The sequence below is a fragment of the Salpingoeca rosetta genome, assembly GCF_000188695.1.
Source record: "Salpingoeca rosetta unplaced genomic scaffold supercont1.6, whole genome shotgun sequence".
NCBI lineage: Eukaryota > Choanoflagellata > Craspedida > Salpingoecidae > Salpingoeca > Salpingoeca rosetta.
Window position 1 is genome coordinate 1,360,656 of NW_004754928.1, and position 10,233 is coordinate 1,370,888.

At 55.4% G+C, this 10,233-nt stretch overlaps 4 protein-coding genes across 5 annotated transcripts in view; 2 read left to right on the plus strand and 2 right to left on the minus strand.

Moving 5' to 3' along the window:
• Positions 1 to 86: 86 nt before the first annotated feature.
• Positions 87 to 3,792, minus strand: PTSG_02881 (uncharacterized protein; the record flags this gene model as incomplete). Its single annotated transcript, XM_004996334.1, has 12 exons — positions 3,633 to 3,792; positions 3,327 to 3,442; positions 3,136 to 3,195; positions 2,820 to 2,970; positions 2,545 to 2,606; positions 2,208 to 2,298; positions 1,769 to 1,922; positions 1,470 to 1,581; positions 1,178 to 1,233; positions 926 to 1,015; positions 555 to 641; positions 87 to 248 (listed from the first exon to the last, which is right to left on the minus strand). Exons 1-12 carry the CDS (start codon positions 3,761 to 3,763, stop codon positions 87 to 89), a joined length of 1,272 nt encoding a protein of 423 aa, XP_004996391.1. The 5' UTR covers positions 3,764 to 3,792.
• Positions 3,793 to 3,919: 127 nt separating this feature from the next.
• PTSG_11938 (anaphase-promoting complex subunit 11) lies at positions 3,920 to 4,660 on the plus strand (the record flags this gene model as incomplete). Its single annotated transcript, XM_004996335.1, has 3 exons — positions 3,920 to 3,942; positions 4,237 to 4,355; positions 4,554 to 4,660. 3 exons carry the CDS (start codon positions 3,920 to 3,922, stop codon positions 4,658 to 4,660), a joined length of 249 nt encoding a protein of 82 aa, XP_004996392.1.
• Positions 4,661 to 4,795: 135 nt separating this feature from the next.
• Positions 4,796 to 8,092, minus strand: PTSG_02882 (the record flags this gene model as incomplete). Of its 2 annotated transcripts, XM_004996337.1 has the most annotated exons (8): positions 5,026 to 5,126; positions 5,380 to 5,437; positions 5,559 to 5,651; positions 5,885 to 6,507; positions 6,675 to 6,758; positions 6,914 to 7,228; positions 7,396 to 7,603; positions 7,797 to 8,069. In XM_004996337.1, the coding sequence occupies 8 exons, from the start codon at positions 8,067 to 8,069 to the stop codon at positions 5,026 to 5,028; spliced, it is 1,755 nt and encodes a 584-aa protein (XP_004996394.1). The 2 variants fall into 2 exon arrangements, with proteins under 2 accessions (XP_004996393.1, XP_004996394.1); XM_004996336.1 differs by lacking the exons at positions 6,675 to 6,758; positions 6,914 to 7,228 and having other exon boundaries at positions 4,796 to 5,126; positions 7,797 to 8,092.
• Positions 8,093 to 8,145: 53 nt separating this feature from the next.
• PTSG_02883 (uncharacterized protein) overlaps positions 8,146 to 10,233 on the plus strand; it is a 3,437-nt gene continuing 1,349 nt past the window's right edge. Inside the window, exons 1-7 of the mRNA XM_004996338.1 lie at positions 8,146 to 8,514; positions 8,754 to 8,899; positions 9,032 to 9,107; positions 9,268 to 9,370; positions 9,575 to 9,614; positions 9,726 to 9,782; positions 9,913 to 10,011. Coding sequence (XP_004996395.1) covers positions 8,370 to 8,514; positions 8,754 to 8,899; positions 9,032 to 9,107; positions 9,268 to 9,370; positions 9,575 to 9,614; positions 9,726 to 9,782; positions 9,913 to 10,011 — 666 coding nt within the window. The 5' untranslated portion in view covers positions 8,146 to 8,369. The remainder of the gene's footprint in view (positions 8,515 to 8,753; positions 8,900 to 9,031; positions 9,108 to 9,267; positions 9,371 to 9,574; positions 9,615 to 9,725; positions 9,783 to 9,912; positions 10,012 to 10,233) is intronic.

Below are 10,233 nucleotides of genomic sequence, written 5' to 3' on the forward strand. Positions count from 1 at the left end.
GTGTATATGCACGACTCGTGTGCTTATTTTGAAGAATAAATGTTAGAGAACAGTGTGAATATACTCCACGTGACTCATATAGATGCTCACACATCTGCTCCCGAGTTTGCGACGTTGAGAATCGTAGATACGCCATACGTGCCACTGGTGTCTAAGTAGTACGAGGGCGGTAAGCTCCAGCATTGCCGTGCAGAAGAAAGGGCTTCTGCTGATCGTTCTCGTCCGGGCAAATACACACAAAAAATCAGCTGAGAACGTTGAGGTAGGACAGACGTGCACAGCGCTGCTTAGCTTTATGCGTCAATCACTCCGTGTGTGTGTGTGTGTGTGTGTGTGTGTGTGTGTGTGTGTGTGTGTGTGTGTGTGTGTGTGTGTGTGTGTGTGTGTGTGTGTGTGTGTGTGTGTGTGACACCTGTGAGGGGTATAGGTAGGAGGGGTGTGGGTAGGATAACGGCGTCGCTGCGACCAAGATGCTTCCTTGAATCACGTGCACACAACCACAAGGCTACCGCCTTGACTACAACAACTATCACGACCACCACGAGTCTCGTTACCGTGAGGGCTGCGCGGTTGTTCATGGCGGTGGTCGTGGCGACGACCGTCTTGCGCGGCGTCCGCTGAAGATGCACGCGGCCGCTCGCCTGTGGAGAGACGGAGGGAAAGGGGGAGTGGGAGTGTGCAGAAGGTGGTAAGCTGCTGGTGGGGATGAGTCGTGTGTGTGTGTGTGTGTATGTGTGTGTGTATGTGTGTGTGTGTGTGCGTGTGTGTGTGTGTTTACAGGATTTAATGCAGGACGGGACAACACACCAATCACAACAGAGTGTCACGGCTGATGTACACACAGACATACACACGCACACGCACACACACACGCACACGCACACACACACACAATTGCATACACCACCACCACCACCACCACCACCTGCTCGACAGACGACTTTGCGCCGTCAACGGTGACAATCGCCGATTCGCCATCAGCGCCCGTCACGACAACCAGCGCGCCCTCAGACAGCTAACGTGGCACGCAAGGAAGGGTCGTGGCGGGTTGCGGTGACACGTGAGATGGGGAAGGAAAGAGCGGGCGTGGCTAAAGCAAACACACAAGCACTCATCCAAACGTCGTAATGCACAATCACATGCACACGCACACACACACGCGCACGCACGCACGCACCGCGTTGAGAGTGACGGGGGACTTGATGGGCACAGAGAGGCGGTGGACCTTCGTCGCTGTCAAAATCAACGATGTCATGTAGGTGCGAATAATATGGGGAGGGGGTTGAGCCAGTTGGTACCCCATGGAGCGATTGTACTTCCGTACAGCAGGCACACGAGTGCACACACAGACACACACACAGACACACACACACAGACACACACACACACAGACACACACACACAGACACACACACACGGCCTATCAACTACTTCCTCCTCACTCTGCCTGCACACGGAGGGATACACACGTGCAGAGAACTGGGCAATGGCGATATCGGTGGCTGCGGCGGTGGCGGTCGATGCACAGACGACGGCGGCGTCCGTGGTGGTGCACACATCGCCCGAGATGGCCGTCTTGGCCTGATGGCGACGGCAACATGGTGGGGTGCACACAACAGGGTGAGGGTTGATTGGCATGTGTGCGTGTGAGCAGACGATGGAAGACACACCAAGGCACCGAAGATGAAGAGAACAAGAGCACACACACATACACACACACACGCACACACACACTCACACACATACACACACACACACTCACACACACCTCCTTCATCTGCTTGGTCTGCGGGTCCAGCTCCAGAACAACGACATCATCACCATCATCACCATCACCACCATCGCTGGCATTGCTGCCGGCGGTGCGGGCGGCTGCGCGGACGCGGCCCTTTGGCGAGCACGACAGCGACAGCACCGAGTACCTGGCGAAGGGTAAATGGAGGATGGGAGGGAGTGGTGGGTGTATGCGTGTATGCGTATGCATGTGTGCGCGTGTTGTGTTGGTTTTGGTTGAAAGTGAGAAGGGGGTGGTTCAAAAGTGGAAATGTGTCCTGACTACTTGGGGCCACGCCCTGCCAGCTCACACTTCCCACCAGCCACCAACAACTGCGCCACCACCACGAACAACTGCGCCACCAGCAGCTACGTTATCCCCTCTCTTTCCCTCTCTGCATCATTTCGTGCGACCAAATCCCCCACGTGCTCACGTGTCTGCGAGGTCGATGGACCAGTCAATGTTGCCCGTGAGACCGTTCGTGAAGGCGACGCGCGAGCTGTGCAGCGTCACCACCAGCGGGCCTGCAGTCGGTGCGGGGTGGTGGTGATTGGTGGTGATTGGTGGTGAGGTGCATGGATGGTGACTGGAGGTGAGGTGGATTGGCATCATCATCGCCAATACAGAACATGACGCGAGAGATGCGGACGAACAACGCAACGAGCACAACAACGAAGGTGGCATGCGCAGCAGGGTGCGCACACACGCACGCACACACACACACACACACACACACACACACACACACACACACACACACACAATCGCACCGCTTGATGAGCGGAGGAGGCAGGTGTCAACGCCAGCCGTGCGATCGAGCAGAGACGCGTGTCTGTAAGGACGTGTAATTGGCGCGCGATTGAGTGGTGAATGGATCAAAACAAAGTGAGGTGCAGTGGAATGGTTAAGATGGGAGTTGCCACACGGAACGTCGAATGCGCGCAAGTAACAAGGCACACAATTCATACAATACAACACAACACCCCACACAGCAAGAGCGCAAACAACACCCACGCACGATAGTTGCTTCAAAGCAATGACTCACTGTGGCGGCGTGGCGGGAACTTGGCTGGAAGGGAGATCGCGAAGCGGGATGGAGCCGGGGGATGCGTCCAGGACAGAGACGCCATGACGCATGGTCAGGCCGACCACGCGCTTGGCGCCGCCACAGACAGCGATGACCGTGGATTGGCCGCCTGCAGCGAGGGGCGCAGATTTGTGTGGTATGCACCGTCAAGCACCGAGAGCAGCCAGGACGGGGGCAACAAGTGTTGCCTGGATGCAGCAAGATCGATAGCACGTGCACTGAAATGCCGCATGCAATCATGCACACAACCATGTCTTCAGGACAGTCAGCTCACCAAAGACGGAGACGATCAGCTCGTCCACGACGTCCGTCTCCCTCAGCGTAACGCGCCACACTGCAGAGCAGCTCTCAGTGAGAAAACGGAGGTACCGGTGGTTTGTTGCACGACACGGTTTTCATGGGCTCGCAGAGTACTGTGATGGGTTCAAAAGTGCGCGTGTTATGATGTCAAGCGGATGAACTCACGGATAGCGGAGGAATCGGGATCGATGCGGGCGATGACGCCTTCGCGCGTGGCAACGACAAGCTCCCCAGCACTGCCCTCTGCAGCCAATAGCACATGTCCAATGTGTTGTTGAACCCTACCAGCGTGTATGTGACGTGCGTGGGTGTGTGAGTGCGTTGGGTAAGGTGTGTTGCGTTGAGGGCAAGGTAGAACCGCCGACATCATCATCATCATCAACAAGCTGCAGCTGCACAATCACAGCCGCGTGCACTCACACACAAAGAGCACACACAGCACGCACACACACACACACACACACAACGCACCAGTCGTACACGCCGGCGTCCTCTGCGTACAGTGCAGCGCACGGAGCCGTGTGCAAGGCGACAAGCCCAACAAGAGCCAGCACAGCAGCCACCAGCAACGGGCGACAAGAACCAGCCATCATCATCTTCATCAATCGCACAGGAGGAACTCTGCCACGAGTGATTCGGAAAATACACCGTATTTTCACACACATTTCGTCAAAGCTGTCTGCGACTGAAATCAGTGTGCGACCGTTGCGGGGAAAAGGAAGGCGAAGCACCAAAGCGGCACACCTCATCTCAGCGAGATGAAGGTGAAGGTGAAGCGTAAGTCAAACGTGTGTGTGTGTGTGTGTGTGTGTGTGTGTGTGTGTGTGTGTGTGTGTGTGTGTGCTGCAAATAGTGCGCGCACCGCTGGGTTTTGATGCTCACGACACATGTGTTTGTTTTACTGGTTGTCGCGTGTTTTTTTTTTTTTTTGACCGCCGGAACCTCACCACGCATCCTCAACAGAGTAAGTGCAAAGACCATGCCATGCTTGTGTGCTACGATCCACAACGCTGACAAGCCTTTGTGCCTAGTGTCTACGCGCGTGTGTGACTCATGTGCTGGATCTCGCTGGCAGGTGGAACGTGGTGGCAGTGTGGAAATGGACGGCGCCAGATGACTCGTGCGGTATTTGTCGGCAGGCCTTTGACGGCTGCTGCCCCAGCTGTCACGAACCCGGAGAGAACTGCCCCATCGGTGAGCACACGTCATTTGTGGTGTGGCTGCGCCCCCTGCGGTATCGCAATCACAGGGGTGTTGCTATCACAAACCCCCGCTGACCTGAGATGAACGACGGCTCGCTTGCAAGTTTTTTTTTTCTTGACTCGCCGCCTCTCCTCCATCTCACCTCATTCCTTCCCCCCGCCTTCCCACTGACATCCGTGCAATCGACAGTATTTGGCAAGTGCAAGCACTGCTTCCATATGCACTGCATCCTGAAGTGGCTGGGCCAACCACAGGACGAATGCCCAATGTGCAGACAAACGTGGGAGTTTCAATAGGAGACCATCACTGTGTTGTGTGTGTGTGTGTGCATATGTGTGTGTGTGTGTGTGTGTGTGTGTGCATATGTGTGTGTGTGTGTGTGTGTGTTTGGATCTGCGTCTTTGTACTTTTCAAACCTTCCCCGTCAATCCCTCTCACACAACATCGTTGATTGGCGATACCACAGCGATGAGGGTTCACACGTCAAACATTACAGCTCTTTGAATACCTATGTACGCCCGGCTCACGGCAGTGGATAATGACACGAACTGGGCAACGAACACGAGAGGCGCAAAGTGGAGACACACACACGCACGCACACGCACACACACACACACACACGCACACACACACACACACACACACAGAACATGTATGCGTGCTACTCGACGCCCCAGAAGCGGACGGACTTGTCGTAGGAGCACGTGACGAGCATCTCGTGGGCGCTACACATGTGCATGTCGCGGATAACCTTGCTGTGGCCTGATGATGGCGGTGAAGATGATGATGATGCCGAAAGTAAAGGGAGGGAGGGTGGTGTGAGTACAAGGGAAAGCGTGGTTGCGAGGAGAAGGGGCAAAGACAGAGGGAGGAAGAGTAAGGGCAGAAGGCGCCTGCAACAATACAAACACACACACACACACACACACACACACACACACACACACACACACACACACACACACACACACACACACACACATACGCGCGCGCAGACGCTCCAAGTCATTCGGACCTTTGAGGCGCTGCACGACCTTTTGTGTCGTCGTCTCCCACACCACAACGTCGTTCGCCTGGTGGAAGTGAGACGTAAACGCGTTGGTTTTGAGTGTGAACAAGTGGTAGAGAGTGGATTGAGGGCAGGTGAGCACAGCTACCGCAGACACACACACACACCACGTAAGCTTTGCTGACCTCTGATGAGGCGTAGACGTATGCGCCAGACGGGTGGAAGCAACAGCGCGGGTTGCTGTACTGTCCGTTGCTCGCGCCATAGAACACCTTCAACTGTTGAATGGTAAGGGCGTGGAGGGAGGGAGTGAGGGAGTGAGGGAGTCAAGACAAATCGACCACACACATCATACATGCACACACTCACTCACATACACACACATCACACATCACACACACACACACACACACTCACACACACACACACACACACACACAAACACACACAAACAGACACGCACACACACACACATCACATCACACACACACACACGCACACTCGCCCTGACCAGGCATTTGTGCTGTCGGGAGAGGAGGATGAGGCGGTCGCGGTCTGTGGCGACGAGCACATATCTGCCATCGGGACTCACGCACGCGTCCATCGCAGAGAAGCTCACATAGTCGTCCAGCAGCTCGTTCATGTTGATGTAGTCAGTTTGCTTGCAGGCAATGTCGTACACGTGCAGGCAACACTCGCCACGCGCACAGATGAGCAGCTGCCCTGGTCGTCCCTCCTTTCCATCATCACCACCACTACCATTGTTGTCATCACCATCATCACCATCATCATCACCATCATCACTGTTGTTGTCGTCACCATCGCCACCAGTGTCTGCTGCTGTGTCGAGCGGCGGTGCAAATGTGACGCACTCCACGTTCCCTTCAAAGTGGAACTGCTGCAACCGCTCGTACTCCTCCCCGCTGTTGTCTCCATTGCCGCTGCCACCATCATCGCCTTTACTGCGCGTGCTTGTTCCGCGCGCCCACAGCTCTGCGGTGCCATCATATGACGCCGTTGCAAAGTATTGCCCGCACGGCGACCACCGCACGCGCACGACGTACTTGCGGTGCTTTGGCCCGGCCTGCACCACGTTGCCTTCCATATCCAACACGTTCGTAGCTCCGTCCATTCCTATGTACATGCGTGTGTGCGTGCATATACGAATGTGAATGTGTTGAAGTCAGCGATGCTGGCCATGGACACGGGATCGAGCACTTGCACCAGTGCCGTGTACACACACACACACACACACACACATACACACGCACACACGCACACGCACACACACACCAACCAACCTCCAACGAGCATGAGGTTGTTGGTGGGGTTGTAGTCGACACATAGGATCGGGCATGGCATTGGGAACTTGGCTGTGGGCTCGTCTGCAAAGACAGCTCCGGAAGGCCATCCACTGGTGTGACAAAGTTACACTTTAACTATAAAGCTGGAGTTCCCTTTCCATCATCACCACCACTACCATTGTTGTCATCACCATCATCACCATCATCATCACCATCATCACTGTTGTTGTCGTCACCATCGCCACCAGTGTCTGCTGCTGTGTCGAGCGGCGGTGCAAATGTGACGCACTCCACGTTCCCTTCAAAGTGGAACTGCTGCAACCGCTCGTACTCCTCCCCGCTGTTGTCTCCATTGCCGCTGCCACCATCATCGCCTTTACTGCGCGTGCTTGTTCCGCGCGCCCACAGCTCTGCGGTGCCATCATATGACGCCGTTGCAAAGTATTGCCCGCACGGCGACCACCGCACGCGCACGACGTACTTGCGGTGCTTTGGCCCGGCCTGCACCACGTTGCCTTCCATATCCAACACGTTCGTAGCTCCGTCCATTCCTATGTACATGCGTGTGTGCGTGCATATACGAATGTGAATGTGTTGAAGTCAGCGATGCTGGCCATGGACACGGGATCGAGCACTTGCACCAGTGCCGTGTACACACACACACACACACACACACATACACACGCACACACGCACACGCACACACACACCAACCAACCTCCAACGAGCATGAGGTTGTTGGTGGGGTTGTAGTCGACACATAGGATCGGGCATGGCATTGGGAACTTGGCTGTGGGCTCGTCTGCAAAGACAGCCTCCGGAAGGCCATCCACTGGTGTGACCCCGACCGTGCGGTCAGCAGACGAGGTGATAAGCTTGCCGTCTGTGCTCAGCCGACACGCCAACACGTTGCCTTCATGGCGACCCTGTGAATGAAATGGCAACAACGTGTGTTGAACGCACGTATGTGTATGTGTGTGTGTACAAACTCACTCACTCACTCACTCACTCACTCACTCACTCACTCACTCAATGACTCACATGCATACACACACGCATACACAGACTCGCATACATACACACACGCCTCACACATACACATATTCACGCCTCACACACCTGGAGGCAGGCGTATTCGACGGCGCAGAACCTGTTGTCGGGCTGGATGGCGGCTGTTTCAAGGGCGGGCTTTGGCTTGCGCGTCGGGTTGACAGTCTCGCGCAGGGTGACCAGCTCGTCCAACATGCTCAGAAGCTGCCCTGATGCTTCCTCTGTGGCTTCCCTCACAGCGCTTGCGTCCTCCATGGCATCTTGCATGGCCATGGCAGCCACATCAAATCCTTGCTCCACAAGGTACTGGTACACCGCAAGCCGAACACGATCTCTGTCCATGGTTGTTGGTTGTTGGAGTCGTGCCTTGGAAGTTTTATGCTGTTGTGGACAGTTGTTTACAGCGGCAGCAGACGACGCCCTTCGCCTTACGCTTGCTCACACTCCTTCTCTTGCTCACACCCCAGGCTGACCGTGCAGACGCTTCTGTTCTTGCTCGCATCACGCCCGCTGTCACGTACCAACGCTTGCAACCATCGATCGCACCACCGCATTCAACCGCGGCATAACGGAAACGGCACAGCACCACCACCATTTCCATTGACGAACGGTTGCGAGACAAGAAGAGAACATCATCACATCATGGCAACGCGACGCAGGACCTCGACGGCTGGGCGCTCGTTCAAGGAGCGAGTGAAGGCGGCGGTGACCGACAACCCATGGGATCGCGCCGTCATCAAAGCCACAGACTCCTCAAAGGACTTGCCAAAGTCCAAACACGTCAAAGGTACAAGAACGACTGTGTGTGTGTGCGTTTCTGTGTGGTGTCTGTGTGTCTGTCTGGTGTCTGTGTCTTGTGTGCGTGTGTGTGTGTGTGTGTGTGTGTTATGTGGCTGTGCCTTATGTGTGTCTGTCAGCCAGTCGGTCAGTCAGTCAGTCTGTCTGTCTGTCTGCAGCTACAAGACAGCCCCCTTCACCTTGCCAACGCATGCTCAGCTCTCTAACTGCGAGTCACACCATTTGCAGTGCTCGTGGACTGCACGTTCAATCCGAGCGTGCCTGCCGCGGATATTGCAGAGGGCCTGTTCCGCAGGGCGCAGGGCGCATCATCGTGGCACGTCGCCATCAAGGCCCTCTGCGTCATCCACAAGCTGCTCAGGGACGGCCACGAGGTGCAGTACATAGGATGGAAGAGAGGCAGCAGCAATGCATGTGACGAACGAGTTGTGACCAAGCAGCCAACTCCATCCCCCCCACCTATCTGCTGTCTCACAACTTGCCTCCTGCTTCTATGCCATGGGTAGAAATTCGGCCACTACCTCGCCACACGATCCAGTCAGCTGCAGCTCGGCGCGTTCATGGACATCAAGTCTGGCGAAGGTGCGTCTGCGTGTTGGATGTGTGTGTGTGTGCGTGTGTGTGTGTGTGTGACATGACTGCATGTTTGTTGTTGTTGTGTCTGTTCGCTCTTTTTGATTTTTTTTTGTTCCAGGGTATGTCGTGCTTTCATACTCATGTGTGGTGGTGTTCATCCCCGCAGGCCCCGCCATGTCGCTGTTCCTGCGGGCGTACGCGCGCTACCTCAACCTGAAGATGACCGCCATTCGTCGTCACGGCTTTGACTTTTGCCACGCAAAGGCTCCGTGCGTTACCTTACTTCGTTTGTGTGTGGCTGTGTGTGTGTGTGTCTGTGTGTCTGTCTGTGTGTGTGTGTGTCTGTCTGTCTGTCTGTGTGTGTGTGTGTGTGTGTGTCTCTGTCTGTTTGTTGTTGTTGTTGCTTCTGCTGTGTATGTGAACGTGTGACAAACCTTCTGCTCACATGCCCAGCGGTGCTCCTCTCATCACAGGGCGGCGTTTGAGTATCTCAAAACGGAGCAGGGACAGAAGGTACGATCGAAATGCAGGTGACAACGCCACTGGCACGCACAATTCATGCTCCTCACCTCATGAAACAACTCACGCCTGCGTGTGTGTGTGTGTGCGTTTACATGTGTGCAGCTGACAGCGACGATTGAGGAGCTGCAGGACACAATTCGCGAGCTCGTCGCTACTGTGGTGCGTGTGTGCGTATGTATGTGTGTATGTGTGTATGCGCGCGCACGTCCATGTTCATGCTACACTGCATCTTAACGCCTCAAGCTCCTGTTTGCCGCTACACGCTCACATTCACACATGCACGGTGCAGCGGGCAGCGCGGGGCCGCCAGCCGTCCTCGCTCGACGCCGCCGACACACCGCTGCCACAGCTCTCCGTCGCAGAGATGATGCACATCCCACTCCTCAGGGTGCGATGCATGCGTATGTGTCGGTGTGTGTGTGTGTGTGTGTGTGTCTGTCTGTGTGTGTGTGTGTGTGTGTCTGTGTGTGTGTGTGTGTGTCTGTCTGTCTGTCTGTCTGTGTGTGTGTGTGTGTGTGTGTGTGTGTCTGTCTGTCTGTCTGTCTGTCTGTCTGTGTGTGTGTGTCTGTGTGTGTCTGTGTGTGTGTGTGTGTGTGTATGTGTCTGTGTG